This window comes from Stomoxys calcitrans, chromosome 2 (genome assembly GCF_963082655.1).
Source record: "Stomoxys calcitrans chromosome 2, idStoCalc2.1, whole genome shotgun sequence".
In the NCBI taxonomy this organism is placed as follows: domain Eukaryota; kingdom Metazoa; phylum Arthropoda; class Insecta; order Diptera; family Muscidae; genus Stomoxys; species Stomoxys calcitrans.
The window spans coordinates 40,585,765-40,605,180 of record NC_081553.1 but is presented as its reverse complement, the minus strand read 5'-3'; the positions used below and the strand labels follow the sequence as shown (position 1 = coordinate 40,605,180).

The 19,416-nt window shown below is 39.8% G+C and overlaps 1 protein-coding gene across 1 annotated transcript; it reads right to left on the bottom strand.

The window, feature by feature from the left end:
• Window positions 1–2,456: 2,456 nt before the first annotated feature.
• On the bottom strand, window positions 2,457–17,644 carry LOC106088733 (BTB/POZ domain-containing protein KCTD3). The gene is made up of 4 exons (XM_013254397.2): window positions 17,235–17,644; window positions 4,475–5,802; window positions 4,294–4,413; window positions 2,457–4,122 (listed from the first exon to the last, which is right to left on the bottom strand). Exons 1-4 carry the CDS (start codon window positions 17,288–17,290, stop codon window positions 3,155–3,157), a joined length of 2,472 nt encoding a protein of 823 aa, XP_013109851.2. The 5' UTR covers window positions 17,291–17,644; the 3' UTR covers window positions 2,457–3,154.
• Between the last annotated feature and the right edge of the window lie 1,772 nt (window positions 17,645–19,416).

Genomic DNA, 19,416 nt, shown 5'->3' with positions numbered 1-19,416 from the left:
TCGGCTAGAAGTCTATGCAAAAGTCGGACAATTCATTCGAATTCAGATCCGGAGTCGGTCCGAATTCTTTACGAAAAATATATGGAGTGGTTGTTTTTGCCGATGTTTCTGTCCAAACGCTTACAGAATTCTGAACCAAAATTATGAGAAATTCGGAAGAAAATTTAGAGTTGCGTTAAAACTTTCGACCGAATTCTGCTGTTGAGTCTTAATGAATATGGATGTGTTTTCCCACTTGTCTTTTCCAATTAAGACCGCATTCTGGAATAAAATGTTGATATTTTTTCCGACTTGTCTTATTTTTAGGGAAGGAATCTTTGTTCCGACAGTTCTGAAAGATGTCTGCCCGTCTTTTCGCAAAGCTTTTTTTAAATTATTTTTCCGATAGTTTGGAAGTAATTTTGAAGGACGTCTGAACTCCGTGTCGGATGTTTTTGTCTTTTTTGTGTTTGCTCTTTCACATATTTCATTGTTTGAACTGTTAGGAATTTTTGTTCTGCCAATTCTGAAGGAATTCGGAACGAATTGTAAACTCTGTGTCGGATTTTTATACCCACCACCGAAGGATGGGGGTATACTCTTTTGTCATTCCGTTTGCAACACATCGAAATATCCATTTCCGACCCTATAAAGTATATATATTCTAGATTAGCGTAAAAATCTAAGACGATCTAGACAGTCCGTCCGTCTGTCTGTTGAAATCACACTACTGTCTTTAAAAATAGAGATATTGAGCTGAAACTTTGCACAGATTCTTTTTTTGTCCATAAGCAGGTTAAGTTCGAAGATGGGCTATATCGGACCATATCTTAATATAGCCCCCATACAGACCGATACCCCGATTTAGGGTCTTAGGCCCATAAAAGCCACATTTATTATCCGATTTTGCTAAAATTTGGGACAGTGAGTTGTGTTAAGTCCCTAGGCATACTACTGCAATATGGCTCAGATCAGTCCAGATTTGGATATAGCTGCCATATAGACTGATCTCTCGATTTAAGGTTTTAGGCCCATAAAATTCGCATTTATTATCCGATTTTGCCGCAATTTGGGACAGTGAGTTAAGTTAAGCCCCTCTACATACTTCTGCAATATGGCACAGATCGGTCCAGATTTGGATATAGCTGCCATATAGACCGATCTCTCGATTTAAGGCTTTGGGCCCATAATTACCGTATTTATTGTCCGATATCGCCGAAATTTGGTACAGTGATTTGTGTTAGGTCCTTCGACATTTCTCTTTAATTTGGCCCAAATCGGTCCAGATTTGAATATACCTGCCATATAGACCGATCTCTCGATTTAAGGCTTTGGGCCCATAATAGGCGCATTTATTGTCCGATGTCGCCGCAATTTGGGACAGTGAGTTAAGTTAAGCCCCTCGACATACTTCTGCAATATGGCACAGATCGGTCCAGATTTGGATATAGCTGCCACATAGACCGATCTCTCGATTTAAGCGTCTGGGCCCATAATTACCGTATTTATTGTCCGATATCGCCAAAATTTGGTTGTGTTAGGCCCTTTGATATTTCTCTTCAATTTGGCCCAGATCGGTCCAGATTTGAATATAGCTGCCATATAGACCGATCTTTCGATTTAAGGTTTTGGGCCCATAAAAGGCGCATTTATTGTCCCAAATTTTGGGCAGTGAGTTGTGTTAGGCTCTTCGAAATATTTCCGCAACTTGGTCTAAATCGGGTCAGATTTGGATATAGCTGCCATATAGACCGATATCTCGATTTAAAGTCTTGGCCCCATAGAAGGCGCATCTATAATCCGATTTCACTAAAATTTGACACAGGGACTTATGTTAGGCTTTTCGACATCCGTGTCGTATATGGTTCAGATCGGTTTATTTTTCGATATAGCTACTAAAAAGACCAATATTTTGTTGTACACAATTGAACAATAACTTGTTGTAATTAGTATTTGGTCCTAATCGCAACATTTTTCACCGGATTTTGGCGAAAGGTGGTGGGTATCCAAAGTTCGGCCCGGTCGAACTTAACGCCGTTTTACTTGTTTGCTTTTGAAACTGTACTTAACGCACATGTTAATGTGATAGTCACACACATACTTCATATGAATGTGTTACTGCTTCGGTCCAGCTAGGCAAATTTATTGAAGGTTAAGTCACCAGCTAAACGTAGGAAAATTTTCCAATTTCTGAGTTGTGTCCAAATCCCTAAGCTCCGATTTGCAACGGCTCTTGCTTTAATACAATAGGAGTTTTTGGCGCCTTTAAATAGCCAATGGCCATAACGTTCCTGCGGCGATCGGTGCAATTAACCAAAACGATCCTGCTATCCCACGGAGCTTGACGAGGATCGCTACCTCCACATACAAATGTGGCTACGACGGGAGCTCATTGTTCCTTCCAACCCATTTGGCGCTCATTGTCATCCCGCTCACTCAAACCGGCGTTCCTCGTTTCCAAATGAAAAAAGAAATCGTGAGTTATAACATTTTATGTTTTGAGATGTTTTATTCGTTTTATTTCTGAAATAAAAACATTTAAGAAATGTCAACAAACCTTCATTAATAAGATGTCCCATAAAAACGTTCGAATAAAAGATAAAGAGAAAACACAAGCCGGAAATTAAAATTAAAAAAAAAAAGAAAACACAACACACATAGATAATAGGTAGGTACTACATACAAATTTTGTTTCGTTTTATACTGATCGATTGGGTGGCTTGATATGGAATTTTTTTGAAAATAAGACACATACATTTAGATAATAATGCAAACAAAAAAAAATGTAGAATATAAAAAATATGAGGGATCAAAGGGTGTTTACCACATGTACGTATTGTAGAATGAAAAATAATTTCTAACTATGCTACATTTTGTTTTTGTTTTCAATTGTGTATAGTTTGTAGGTAGGTAACCTTTTCAAGGTTGTCTTGGTGAAGAATACATATCTCTAATATTAGGTGGTTGATTGTTGATGGTGGCTTGTTGTTGGTTAGTGGTGCCATCAGGGAGCGATTAGAACGCATAGCGTCATAATGGATAAATAAAATAAAGTACAAAATATAATACGTAAAAATTTACAGCAACTGTGTATGTCATTTAAAATGTGAAACACTGCAAATGATGTCGAAATACGCCCGACTAACGCCGCCTCTGCAAACGTCGCTACCGTATTTCATTCGCTGGCATTACCACCACCGCCGCCACGGCCGCCACGCATTTGTGACGCATGCTGCGAGTGGCTTGATTGTCCTAGTGGTTGCTGTTGCTGTTGCTGCTGCAATGATGATGATGCTGATGCGCTTGATGCCGATGCAGTGTTGCTTGATGTGGATAAATTCATTTGAGCTAACGATTGATTGAGCAGTGCCATATTGCTGGACTTAATTCGCGCTATATTGTTGGTGCTGTTCGCCATCCCAGCCAGAGCTGTGAAACATGGTGACATACAAGGCGTTGAGCAGAGGCTATTACTGATCTCACACTGGTCAAGTAGGCGGAGTAGCTCGTTGGTGTCGGGTCCGCCATCGGTTTTCTGCTTCTGGCTATCTTCGTTCTTTTTGAAAAATATAGCCAAAGCAGTTGTGAGATCCCACATCTGTATGTTGCCATTACAATGGCCAGTCAAAATGAAGCGTGATCCCATGCGCGAAGACACTTCGCATTCATGTACACAAAACGAGGTTATCGCTGAGCCATCGACAGATTTGATGATGCAAACCCTTTCGCCATTCGATGCCAATCGCACATATAGCTGATCCGTTTCGGGAACAACTTTTTGCACAAATATCTGCTCATCGTAATCGCCATAGGGTCCAAAATCATTGCCGGCCACATAACTGTAATTGGCTTCGGTGGCATCCAAGGAGACAATCTTGAAAGAAGCCTCTGGCGTAGAACCCGGTTGGGTGGACAACATACCGCGAAATCTGGTTAGACTCCAGGTACGCACATGATGATATTCGTTACATACCGAAACTAAATACTTTTCCGAAAGTGTAACCTTGGTTACAGGACTTTGATGTACGGTGAATGTCTCGAACAAATGGGGGCCATGACCGGCTGTTTCGGGATGCTGCACAATAATACGCACAGCACCACTTTTTGTGCCATAGGCAATTTCAATCCAATTACCACTTATGCCTGAAATATACAGAAGAGCGAGAGAGAGAGAGAGAGAGAGAGAGAGCGCGCGCTCGTTAAATGAGTTTTCGATTAAGAGTTAAATACGAAATGAACTTGGCATGTTAGACCAACCATTAAATAGACTTTTCTTTCGCAATTGTTGTTTAGTTCTAGCCTTCAGATACATACTTGATGTTTTAGGTGTTAAATACACCGATATGGCCGTAATGGGATCCAAATTGGGGTCCTTGTACAATTCCGTAACTAGGAGATCGTTATCTTTCATGCGCAAAGGGAATTTTTGCATATCTAAACATAATGACAAAAATTACAACTTGAAGTTTGAACTTTGCAAATCGCAATAACTCACCTATATAGTAAATGGAACCATTGTTGCAACCCAACAGCAGAAATGAACCAGCCGAGTCAAACGACAGAACCGGCACTAGATCTTGTACCTGCCAATGCTGGGTCATCATGGCATGCCATACACCTATTTTCGTTTGACACGATGACGAGGACGATGAGAGAGCTACCAGCTGACTGCCTATGAAAAATAGATGCTCAACCCGTACATTCAGATTGAATGTACCAATGTCGGTTTTATCTCCTCCCTCTTGTATGCTCCACAAACGTATCTGACTGCCGTAGGAGATGGCCACCATTTTATTGGGCACCTGTTCTCCGGTGGACATATTCACTTTGGAATTAATGGCTATACGTTCAATAGTGGAATCAATATAGGGCGAAGTAAATACCAATTGCCAACCGTTGGAATCCTTGACACGATAACAGGCTACGAAATGGGCATAAGCCACTGCAAACCAATTCTGGTGAGCTTTTATGATTTGTACTCTGAGGGGATCAACCCAATTTGAGGTGAGTGTGGGTGAAAATACTAAGCCGACATCATTGCGTATGAGTTTATTCAGATCAGCCGAGGAGTTTCGAGAGTGGCGCATAAAATCTAATGAGGGGTTGCGTGAGTGTTCGCCACGCGCATTGGAAGACCAGCAACGGTTTTCATTGGTTGCAGAGGTACCCCGACCCATGCGCAAATCCCACGATGAATTTCTAGAGTGAGAATTATGACGATTCGAGACAACGTTAGAGGGTTCTGGTACCCGTACCATAGAACCAGGTCGAGCATTTCCATTTAATGAGGCCGCCGCTGCTGCAGCCGCCGATGAAGTCGAAGGTAAACAAGCCTCCAGAGGTACTGGTACCGGGGCAGCAGCAAAACCACCGTTTTGATTATTTCTGAGAGAGCTCGCATTCAAGTTATTAACGTCTTGTGCTGGCGCAGGACCAACACCGCCACCACCACCACCATTGCCAACTGGCTGTTGCTGATTTATAATCAGATTATCATTTGGTGGAATTGTCGGTGCTGGCAAAAACCCATAGAACAAAACATCTCCACAGGAGGAATGATTCAAATCTTCGCACAATGCCAACCGCTTCACCAAAGGCGTTAGCCCATAGTATTCAGTTTCATGCCTTAATGCTCTAATCTCACAATTCTTGACATCAATTTCCTTGGTGCGTAAATAGTTCAAAATTATCGAAAATAAAGAAGGGTCCCTATCAATAAATATCGCCCCCGTTTCATCTTTTAAACTTGATATGCGTCCACTTAATAATGCTGTAAAAAATGTATCCGGTATCCATGTCAATGTTTGACGTGATGTCGAAAATCTGCAAAGAAATAATTTCATTTCATTTTATTCAAACAATGCAACTCGAAGCCACGCAGTGGCTAATTTAAACAAATTATAATGAACTACTCCTTATGTTTCGGGTTCTTTGTTCCGTATAGACCCAAAAACGGCTGAACCGATTTTCATGAAATTTTCACAGAGTAAAGTACGAATTTCATAATAAAAGTTGGGTCCAAGTACCTGGGGGCCGTTCCAGCCCCGAACCCCCTTAAAATAGGTTTATTTGACGATCACGACAATATGGGACTCAAATGAAAAGTATTCGGGAGTACATTACGAATATGGCCAGGAAGAAGGAATTGGCTTTATAATTTATAGATAACGGAAGGGGACAGACCCTCCGCCGTTACCACAAAAACACCACCCAAAATGAAAAGTGGACCGATAAGGACAATATGGGTATCAAACGAAAAGTATGTGGGAGTAGATAACGAATCTGGCATACAAATTCATGTCGAAATGAATGTGCCCAAAATGGGCACATTAGCCAATCACAGATATATGGGACTAGGTTTGTTTGTTCCGTATAGACTGAAAAACGGCAGAACCGATTTTCTCGAAATTTTCGCATATTGTGTAGGTTGGTCTAAAGGGAAACATAGGCAATATAATTTTTCGATATCGGAAGGGGGACGGACCCTTCCCCTTATGCCAAAAACACAACCAAAAATCAAAAGTGGACCGATCGCGACAATATAGGTATCAAATGATAGATATTGAAGAGTAGAATACGAATATGGTATTAAAATTTGAGTCTAAGTTCCCATCGGGCCGCTCCAACCCCAAAACTCCCCCAAACAGACATATTGGACGTTCATTTCAATATGGGGCTCATATGGGAGTAGATTTCGTATCAGGCATACAAAATAAAATCGAAGTATAGGGGGTCACGACAACCCTCAAAAACGCCATTAGACCCATTATGACTATATGATACTTGAGTGAACCGATTTTCTTAAAATTTTTAAAGATTGTGTACGTTTGTCTGGAAGAAAACATAGGCTACATAATTTTTAGATATCGGATGGAGGCAGACCCTTCCCCTTACCCCAAAAACGCCACTCATATCCGAAAGTGGTCCGATGGGCACGGGCACAACAAGTGAAAGGTATTGGAGACAAGAAAACGAATATGGTATTAAAATTAGACCCATTATGACTATATGATACTTGGGTGAACCGACTTTCTTAAAATTTTCATAGATTGTGTACGATTGTTTGGAAGACAACATATGCTATATAATTTATAGATGGAGGCGGACCCTCCCCCTTACCCCAAAAACGCCACCCATATCCGAAAGTGGTCCGATGGGCACAATAAGGGTATCAAGTGAAAGGTATTGGAGACCAGAAAACGGATATGGCATTAAAATTTGGGTCCAAGTACCCAGCGGGCCCTTCCAACCCCAAAACTTCTCTGAACGAGTATATTCGAAGTTCATGTCAATATGGGACTCAAATGAAAAATATTAGGCAGTAGATTACAAATATGGCAAAAAACATTTGGTCCAAGCAATGGGAGGTCGCCCACCCCAAAATACCCCCAAATGGGCATATTAGCCGGCCATGGCTATACGGGACTCTAATGAAACGTATTGAGGGTAGATTTCGAATATGACATTAAAATTTGCGCTCAAGTCTAGGTGGCGCTTTTCCTCCTAAAGATACGTCAAATGGATTATTTGACCCATTATGGCAATATGGGATTTAAATGAAAGGTATTTGAGAATAGAAAACGAATTTAATATCTATTTTTGGAGTGTTTTGGGGCACGCTCTAAAGTACCCCCTCAACTGAACTTCATTTCCGTTGGGAATAAAGAACGAATTTGATATCTATTGTCTGCGCAAAGTGCCAAACGCTTCAAACTTACCGGCCATGGCAATATGGGGCTCAAATTAAAGGGATTTGGAAGTGCACCACGAATTTGATACCCATATTTGAGTCGAAATATCTGTCGTGCCATCTCTCCCTTAAAAAGCTCTTCTCATTACCCTAATGTTTGAAAACACCAGGAACCGAGAAAGGGCAAATTCACACACATCAATGAGTGCTTTCCGATTCAAGTTTAAACTCCACCGATTCAAGTTTAAACTCAATGATAAGGGACCTTTTTTTATAGCCGAGTCCGAACGGCGTTCCGCAGTGCGACACCTCTTTAGGGAAATTTTTTTAAATGATCATGCATGGCATTGTGCCTCGCAAATGTCGGCAACAACAATAAGAGGGGATAACCACCTCTTTGTCCGATGTTCTCGCCAGGATTCGAACGCGTTCAGCGTCATAGGCTACAATGGCACAAATTCGGCAATCCCATGGCAGCCGGTTGTACGTACCGGATTGACCCGATGGAGTACTTCATCGGCAAGGGCTGCCGCCTCAGTGTACAAAACACTGCTACAACAACAACAACAAATTCGATATCCATTTTCAGGGCGATGTGTCCCCACCGGGCCCGCACCGCTGAGCCTTTTTTAACTCTCTAATATCTTTTTAGGGTGGGGACACATCGCCCTGAAAATGGATATCGAAACTCCCCCTTACCAAAATTTTCTAAAACGCCAGATCTCGGACATGCGTGAACCAATTTAATCGAAATTTTGTATGTCACCTCGTGGTCCCTAAAAACACGAAGTTGGTATAACATTTTGGGGTCAACTAACTAACCTAAGAGTAGAGTATGAACTTGGCATTAAAATTTCACCCTCCTTCAAAAACACCACCCAACAGAACACTTTTATCGCTTTGGGCAATATGGGTATCAAATGAAAATGACATAAAAATATATTCCTTAGTGCCTGAGGGGCGTCCCCATTCCCTAAAACCCGGTAGGAAATATTTACCAATTGAGATAATATGGATATCAAATGAAAGGTATTTAAAAGTATACTAAAAGCTGATATAAAAATTTAATACTTGGTGTCTAAAGCGCTCTCCACCACCCTAAAAACCCCTGAAATGGACATATTTACCGATTGGGATAATATGGGTATCACATGAAAGATGTTTGAAAGTTGAGTACACATCGATTATAAGAATATGGTCCAAGTGTCTACGGGGCCTCTCCAACCCCCCAAAACGGGCGTATTTATTGTCCGATTTGGCCAAAATTTGGGACAGTGATTTGCGTTAGGTTTTTTGACAAATTTCTGCAATTTGGTCCAGATCGGGCCAGATTTGGATATAGCTGCCATATAGACCGATCTCTCGATTTAATGTCTTGTGCCCATAAAAGTCGCATTTGTAGTCCGATTTCGCCAAAATTTGGGACAGTGAGTTGCGTTAGGTTTTTTGACAAATTTCTGCAATTTGGCGCACATCGGTCCAGATTTGGATGTAGCTGCCATATAGACCGATCTCTCGATTTAAGGTCTTGTGCCCATAAAAGGCGCATTTATTGTCCCGTGTCGCCGAAATTTTGGACAATAATTTAAATTAGGCCCCTCAACATCTTTCTGCAATATGGCACAGATCGGTCCAGATTTGGATATAGCTGTCATATAGATGGATCTCTCGATATAAGGTTTTGGGCCCATAATAGGCGCATTTGTTGTCCGATTTCGCTGAAATTTGGGATAGTGAGTTGCGTTAGACTCTTTAACAACTTTCTGCAATTTGGCCCAGATCGGTAAAGATTTGGGTATAGCTGCCTTATACACCGATCTCTCTATTTAAGGATTTGGGCGCATATAAGCCACATTTATTGTCCGATTTTGCAATATTTGGGACAGTGAGTTGTGTTAGGCCCTTCGATAACCCTCTTCAATTTGGCCCAGATCGGTTTAGATATGGATATAGCTGTCATATAGACCGATCTCTGGTTTTAAAGTTTTGGTCCCATAAAAGGCGCATTTATAATCCAATTTCGCTGAAATTCGACACAGTGACTTATGATAGGCTTTTCGACATCCGTGTTATATATGGTTCTGTTCGGTCTATATTTGGATATAGCTAACAAAAAGGCCAATATTATGTTCTACAAAATTGAACAATGACTTGTACTTATTAGACCACTCACTATCCGTGCCGAATTTGGTCCAAATCGGACCATATTTCGATAAAACTGCTATGGGGGCATAAATTACGCATTTTTCACCAGATTATGACGAAAGGTGGTTTACACATATACCCGAACTGGTGGGTATCCAAAGTTCGATCCAGCCAAACTGAACGCCTTTTTACTTGTTATTCATAAAAATTGAGAAATGTATGGTTTTTATTACTTTATAATATAAGGTACACTTTACTCTTACCGGAAAAACTTTTTATTGTTTCTTTGTGTTATCTATTGCCTTTGTCGAACATGTTTGAATTTGTACGAATAATTTTTTGAGTCACTGTATGTGAGTCTGATTGCTACTTACTGTAGCAATCGTTGCCTACTGTAGGCTACAATGGACCCCTAACGAAATGTACTTGTTTTCATTACTGAAATCATACATATAAATGTACAATGCCATAACATAGATTTATACAAAACATATACACAGTCAATTTGCAAATGAACCATCTCTGTTGTAAAGAAAAAATGGGGTGAATTTTGACAAGACAAAACAAATCGATTAAGCTTACGGTGAATTGATTCTATTTTTACTCATATACTAAGTTTTGCAATCTATTTCCAATCTGTGTGCTAATCTGTAATTTTTCCTTGCGTCACTAATCGACAATAAGTAGCTTAGCCCTTAAACAGCACAAACATAACAAATGTAAGAAGCCTTCAAATCTAATGAAGTAATCAAAGGGAAAACAAATGATGTTGTTGTTGTAGCAGTGTTGTGTACACTGAGGCGGCAGCCCTTGCCGATGATAGACGGCATCGGATCAACAACCGGCTTCCAACCCGATTGAAAACAATATGTGTTTATATACATCGTTTTTCTATCTATAAAATTAGGTTATAACAAATATTTAAGGTAATTTTGTAATATTTTTATATTTCAAAATCAATTATAAATTTTTGAACTTTCGATAACAACTCAATTAACACTTTTCTTTTAAATGATACGAACAATTTATGGGTATTTATGGTATTCTTTGAAATTTGTAATCTTAGTAACTTTTAAAAATAGATATAATATCAACGAATGTCTACCAAAGTATGTTAATCAAACGTACGAGTATAAAACTTTTAATATGTGTGCGAATTTTTAAAATGAAATAATAGAGTATGAATAGCACATTCTTCTAAGTGGGTTAACTTTAATGGAGCGTAAAAATTCAAAACAAAAAGTCGAGATAGTAATGTTATCAAGTGGGGGTATTATTTGCGATCTAAGTGTTATTTCCTTTGATTATAAAAAATCGACTGGACCAGTTGAAGTAGCGAGGGAATTTAATAATATAGAACAGAAATGATAACGCTGAATGGGCCCAAATCATTAGATTAGTGACAAGAACTAAAAAAAACCCAATTTACTAATAATGGTGACACCTGTTAAGCATTTCGATTATGTATGTATGTTGAGAGTTATAACAAATTGCTGAAGGAAAATGTTAATTTATAAGTGCCCTTGATGTCACCATAAAGGAGGATTGGACAAAAGCAGGATTAACATTAAAACCAGTAAGGAAAGGCTAAAGTCGGACGATGCCGACTATATAATACCTTACACCACCTAGTGCATGTATTGGGTTGCCCAAAAAGTAGTTGTCGGTAATATAGTAGTAATATAGTCGGCGTTGACAATTTTTTTCAACGGCTTGTGACTCTGTAATTGCATTCTTTCTTCTGTCAGTTATCAGCTGTTACTTTTAGCCTGCTTTAGAAAAAAAGTGCGCGAAATATTGTTTACATTTGTTTGTTTGGCGTCAATTTTAATAAGGGTACCACATGTATTGAAAGAAATTCATTTAACAAACCGAATCAACGCTTGTGATATGCACCTTAAACGCAATGAATTCGATCTGTTTTTAAAACGAATCATAACTGGAGATGAAAAATGGATTGTTTACAACAACGTTAGTCGAAAACGATCATGGTCCAAGCATGGTGAACCAGCTCAAACCACTTCAAAGGCTGATATCCAACATAAGAAGGCTATGCTGTCTGTTTGGTGGGATTGGAAGGGTGTGGTATATTTTGAGCTGCTTCCAAGGAACCAAACGATTAATTCGGATGTTTACTGTCAACAATTGGACAAATTGAATACAGCCATCAAGGAGAAGCGACCAGAATTGGTCAATCGTAAAGGTGTCATATTCCACCAGGACAACGCTAGACCGCACACATCTTTGGTCACTCGCCAAAAACTGAGTGAGCTTGGCTGGGAACTTTTGATGCATCCACCATATAGACCTGACCTTGCACCATCAGACTACCATTTCCAATCCCATGGCAGCCGGTTGTACGTACCGGATTGACCCGATGGAATCCTCCATCGGCAAGGGCTGCCGTCTCGGTGTAAAACACACTGCTACAACAACAACAACAACAACAACCATTTATTTCGATCTTTGCAGAACTCCTTAAATGGTAAAACTTTCGGCAATGATGAGGCTATAAAATCGCACTTGGTTCAGTTTTTTGCAGATAAATTTGCCAGGAAGATGGCAAAAGGTTATCGAACAAAATGGCAATTATATATTTGATTAAAGTTCATTCTAAGTTTTATTAAAAATGCATTTACTTTCTTTTAAAAAATCCGCAATTACTTTTTAGGCAACCCACTAGTTGTTGTTGTAGCAGTTTATTGTATTCTATCTTTCGTCTGCTTGATTCTGTTGAGTGTCAAGACCCAGGAACTCTGCGATGAGATGGGGTGCGTTCACAGGGATCTGGGTCGGAATCGAGTAGGTCCGGCCGGGCAGTTAAACAGGTGACGTGTATCGTGCGGTCCCTGGTTACAATCGGGACATACATCTTGCACGTCAGCATCAATCCCAGCTCTGTGGGAATTGAGGCGGCTGCATCTGCCGGAACGTAATTGAGCAAGAACCACTCTGCTTTGCCGGGGGAGGTCGATTTCTTCGGTTGCAATGGGAGGCGGTCGTTCTCCAAGGACTACATTCACCCGGCAGCCAATTACCGCAGCTGCTACCGTGTCTGCATGAATGTTGTTTAGACCCGCTTAATATGCCGCTTGATCTAGAGGTTCTCTCTTGTAGCGCTGAACCTCACACTCTAGATCGTGTAGATCTACCTTAAGGCTTCTGGGCGGTGGGTATCTATCCAGAAGATGCTGATTTGGATGGTTTCTGCGATAACAGCCCAAAAGGTATTGCTTAGACAGCATGTAGTTATGTCTTCGCACTGGTAGGATATTTGTCTCTTGATGGGAGATGGTCCACATGAGAACTGAGGAGACAGCCCGTCGCAGTTCGGAGGGCGGCATTCTGACAGATCTGAATATTATTCCACGGCGTGTCACAAAGTTGACGAGACCACAATGGCGATGCATAACTTACCACAGACCGGCCAATTGCTCTGTACGTGGTCAACAAAGTTTCTTTGTCTACACCCCAAGTGCTGCCAGCAAGTGACTTGAGGACCTTGTTTCTACTTTTGACTTTATTGCAGATTGCTGTGGCATGTGAGGAGAATGTGTAAGAGCTGTCAAATGTGACGCCAAGTATTTTGGGACACTTGATGGTCGGAATCATTTCTCCATCGACCATAACAGTCAGCTCAGTATTCACCTCACGCGTATTTGTAGTGAACAGCGTGGCTGAAGATTTGGTGGCTATCTTTAGATTTCTTGCAGCGAAATATTAGGACTGGACCAAATTAGGACTGATTTTAATGACATTTTGCGCACGTATTGGAACGTCAATTGTAACGTCTCATGCAAAATCGGACGAAAATTGTGGATTCTACAGCCTTAAAAGAGCATATCGGATGAAAGATATATATGGTAGCTATATGAAATTTTGCACACATGAAGACGTCAAAAAAAGCACCTCATGCAAAATTTTGTAAAGATCGTACCAAAATTGTGGCTTCTACAGCTTTGATAGTTCAAATCGGATGAAAGATATATATGGGAGCTATATCCAAATCTAAACCAATTTTTATGAAATTTTCCAGATATATTAATTGCTGTAGCAAAACATTCCGTGCCAAAAATTGTGCAGATTGGTTGAAAATTGTAGCTACAACGGCCATATAAGTGCAAATCGGGCGATACATATATATGGGAGCTATATCTAAATCTGAACCGATTTTCATGAAATTGTCCACACATATTAGGACGTTAAATATTTTTAAGATCGGACTAAAACTGAGGCTTCTACAGCCATAAAAGTCCATGTCGGATAAAAGATATATATGGGAGCTATATCTAAATCTGAACCGATTTTTATGAAATTTTGCACACATTTGCACAAATAAAATACTCAATGCCAAATTTTGTGAAGATCGGACGAAAATTGTGGCTTCTACAGCCTTAAAAAGCCATATCGAATGAAAGATATATATGTGGGAGCTATATCTAAATCTGAACCAATCAATAGCGTTTGTCCTTGGTCCAAAAAAATGGCATGTGCAAAATTTCGTGACAATCGGACAACAAATACGACCTGCACTTTGATTACAAGAATACATGGACTCACAGACGGACAGACGGACATGGCTAAATCGAATCAGAAAGTGATTCTGAGTCGATCGGTATACTTATCAATCGGTCTAGCACAATGCACAAATCTATAATACCCTGTATCACAGTGGTGGTGCAGGTTGTTCCGGTGCATATATCATATGGATATATGCACCGGAACAACCTTGCTGCACAAAAGGCAGTTCTTTTCCCGCTGGTTGTAAGTACCGAATTGACGCGGTGAAGTCCTTCGTCAGCAAGGGCCTACGCCTCAGTGTACAACAAACTGCTACAACAACAAAAGAAACTTGTAGGGAACTCTTTGCTACTACAACATCAAAACTTGAGCAAAAAACTGTGAAGAGTATCGCCCAATAAACGCGTTGAAAATGTGTGAAAAAATAATTGAAGATTGGAGCAATTTATAAATAATAACAATTTGTTATCGAAATATCAATCGGGATTCAGAAAGCACTTTTCATGCGAAACTACGGTGAACTTTGTTAAAAATCGATGGAAAAATTGAGAGAAAAACAGTGCAATTCTTACAATCTGAGACGACAGGGTCTGGCTGTACAGTTAAACAGGCTGTTGTAGCCACATTCTCATGTGGAATTGGCGATTCTCGTCAAGCTCCTGTAGGTGAGCAAGCTCGTTCGGGTCCAAACGACCGGTGAACTATGTTAAAAATCGATGGAAAAATTGAGAGAAAAACAGTGCAATTCTTAAAATCTGAGACGAGAGGGTCTGGCTGTACAGTTAAACAGGCTGTTTTTGCTTTAGCCACAATCTCATGTGGAATTGGCGATTCTCGTCAAGCTCCTGTAGGTGAGCAAGCTCGTTCGGGTCCAAACGACCGACCGTCGCGAGAACAGGTTCCAAAACTATGTGGTTTAATCTAGACTTGAAGAGGTCTATTGCTTTGCTGTCATTGGCCAGAACAGACGGAATCGGAAAACATGCTGACAGAGTGAAGGCTGCCAGCTACGACTTTTGCAGAAGCCGTAGGGACATTGAGGAAGAAGAGACTATAGAACACCTTCTGTGTGCCCCGCTCTAGCAGTTAGAAGGAGTTCCACTTTAGGTTCTCATTTCTTTGAGAACATGTCTGATTTAGTGGATGTGAACATTCGCAAGTTATTGGGCTTTTTAAAGCGATCTGGATGGTTCAACTGTAGGAACTAGAAGGCATCTTCCTCCTTCTGTTCCTGTGGTATCACAATGGACGAAAACGTCTAAGTGAGTCTGATGGCAGACTGCCACTTAAACCTAACCTAACATTCTACCAAATCAGGCCCACATTTAAATTATAAACCGATTTAGACCATACTTGGAACGATTGTTGGAAATCGTATCGAAACACTACGTGCAATTTCAGCCCAATCGGATAACAACTGCGGCTTCTAGGGGCTCAAGATGTTAAATCGGGAGTTGGGTTTATTTGGGGCCTATATCAGGTTATATACCGATTCGTACAATGCTTAGCACAATTGTTGGAACTTGTAACAGAACACTACGTGCAAAATCAGCTCATTCTAGCAACAATTGAGGCTTCTAGGGGCTCAAGAATTAAAATTGGGAGATCGGTTTGAACCGATATGACCCATTTGCAGTCCCTAACGACCTGCATCAGTAAGAAGTATTTGTTTAAAATTTCAAGCAACAAGCTGAAGCGTCCGACTGCTATCGTGATTTCCACAACCGACGGACATAGGGACGGACGAACATGGCTAAATCGAATTTAGATGTCAAGAAGATCAAGAATATATACTTTATGGGGTTGCAGATCAATATGTCGAACCGTTACAAACGGAATGACTAGATAAGTATACCCCACACCCCATGGTGGTGGCTATAAGAATGTCGGATGCTTTTGGTGGTAAACTTTACAGGAAATAGTATTGAAAAGTTAATGATAGACATTGACTTATCGCCCCATATAAATAGTTAACTTAACCTGAACAAACTACATTTTTCCAAATTTCAAAACCGTCCATAAACCACTATTTTCGATCATATTTATGTTTGTCGATCTAAGCACATTTCAAAGCATTTTGCTAAAACATTTTTGATTATTTGAATTTTAAATACGTTTATTTCCCTTCTCCTTTGGTTTTATTTTTTCCATAAACACATAAAATGTATAAAAACCGACACATAAGCAGTAATTCTAAACCTAAGAATATATGTTTATGTTCACAGTCGAAAGCCTATACCAGCCACAGAACTTGTATAATTCCGGAAAACAGCATCATCACAATCAACATGTGTAGAATTTGCCGTCAACGCTGTCCGCGTTTTTTCAAATATTCAGCGGAAATATGAGTCCACAGACAAGTTTGTTTTGCAATAACATTTTTATATATCGATTGCATCTACGTACACACATAATAGGTACGAGTATGTAGTATGCTGAATGGGTACATTCCAATATACATGTTTTATACCTATATATATATTTGCTAGCTTATATTAATTCCATTCATACAACCATTGTTCAGAGTACTTTGTCCATCTGCCGCCTTGGGCTGTGGTGGCCCATGCTTCATTACATATAGCAAGCACAACATTACAGATAAGCAAGAGGACAACAACAATTGCTATGACCCTAAACAACAAAACTGATTGATGGGCTATGTATAGAACGAAGTAAACACACAAAGCCATAATCATTTTACGCATTAAGGATCCTAAGAATGCATATCACTCTTCTTGTGTTTTTTTTTTTCTTTTTTGGTAAATAACAAATCCCTTGCTCTAATGACACACATTACCTACGCAAGAACAACAAATGAGTTTTCCAATCAATAATGACCCCCGCCAATGTTAATATTATGTCTTGGTTTCATATGCTTTTTGGAACACTATATACATACCTCTGTCCACCAACATTTAGATTCACCAAATCACCAGTGTGAGCAAAGTAGGACATGTCTTAGTTCCCCAATTCCACCCCAAGCCGCTACCACTTCCTCTTTAGTGCTGCTCCCTCTTGCACAGCTAGTGGGGGTCTAGTCCACAACGGAGGTGGTGGTGGACGAGACAATTTCTATAATTTTCTTTTGTATTTCACTTGTCTATTGATTGTTGTTTCTTATTCAAATGCCAATATACAAATGAAGATGCGAAATGTATTTTATTGCTTGCTCTTCGCTGCTGGCTGTTTGCATTCAAACAAAATTATGACATTTGATTTGATTTCTTTTTTTGATTTTGCACAAAAACTACTTGAGGAAATTTATTGTTGACGTTGTTGCTTTTCGCTGTTCACTGCAGTTTGCCTTACCAAGTCGTCATGTCTTCGTGAATGTTTATGATTACCAAGCAGTCGGTATTTGGTATTAAAACGTAAACATTAACCCAAAGAAAATATACAGTTACGGTTGGTACTCTATCATGACTGGATAATTTTTAAGGCCAACCTAGGCCATATGACTATCAAACGAGAGTTATTGTCTGGGATTTACTGAACAAGGTTGTGGAAAGCCATCAGCTAACATAAATTTTTTTGAATTATTGACAGTACTTGGCATTGAGGATGTCAACTTTTTCTCTTCTTACACTCATTCTTTGTTAACCTTTTTCTTCTATTTATGACATGTTTAATCTCACGACTAACTAAAAGAAGATAAAGTCACTTACACGAACATAAAGTGGATAGGCCCCATGAACATCATTAATGTTGTCAAAGTTTGCCTATTGTGAATGTTAACAAATTTCATAAAAAAATTCTCTTACAAAATTCACATCTTTCCAAAAACCGCTTGAAACGTTTCAATTTTGTTTATTTTATTAATTCAATTTGAATATTAACAAACGCACATTGCAAGCAAGTAATTAAAACTTAAACAATGACAAGTTTGACAAGCATAAAGCCTAGTACTAACTTTATTCACGGCGAAAATGCCTATTGAATTATTGCGAAATCTGACGAACTATTTTCTTAGTCAGAACACATGGCTGAATTATTTAAAGGTTGTCTCATTTGTAAACAACATAAAAACCATAAGGAGAAATCACCATCTTACCATCAAGCTGATCGACATTTTGTCAAAACAAACAAATAAATATGTGTGCGGGAGTGTGTACGTGTGCGTACGTGAGCAGAGAATATGCGGCAAAGAACATTCGGACAACAATAACAAAGAGAATGCAAACAAAAATCTGACATCTTAATACCTTCAAATCTTGACGGCTGTTAACAGCTGTTCGCGTGAAACCACCTTTTTCAATCCTCCTTGGGTTGATCCCAGGAACACGAATCTGAAGTCGGTTTTGTGGCATAGGATCCTGGACTAAAAACCTCCCCTTGGGGGGAAGTGATCCAAACTAGGCCATATGTGTATTGACCCGTCTTTTTAGATTAATAACTTGAACGTCAATTGCAAATTTTGCCCATGAACATTCCACTAAGGAAAACGGGCAAACTTCTCACATACCAATGAGTGCAGTTCGATTCAAGTTTAAGTTCAATGATAAGGGGCCTCCTTTTTATACCCGAGTCCGAACGGCGTGCCGAAGTGCGACACCTCTTTGGAGAGAAGTTTTACATGGCATCGTACCTCACAAATATTGCCAGCATTAGGAGGGGAAAACCACCACAAAAAATTTTTTTCTTATGGTTACGCCAGGATTCGAACCCGGACGTTCAGCGTCATACGTGGACATGCTAACCTCTGCGCTACGATGGCCTCCGACAATTAGGCACTATTAATCCTAGTGTAACATGATGCCAGGATTGTGTTGGTGCAGAAAATTTGCCGTAAATATATTAAAGTAAATTAGAATATTTTGTTGAAATTGTTCACAACTCAAAATAAAATAAGTACCCTGCTTTAGAAAAAAATTATTTGTTTAAAACTCCACATTGCCATATATTTGCATGTGGAAGTAGCAATCCTCGTCAAGCTCTTGTAGATGATCATGATATTTCCGGCCCATACGACCTATCGCCGCGGCAAATAACTGCCATTGGGTATTCAAAGTCACTCATTATTTAAGTACTGAGACTCTCCACTCGATAACGTTAATTGACCACGGCTGCAATTGCAGTTCTCC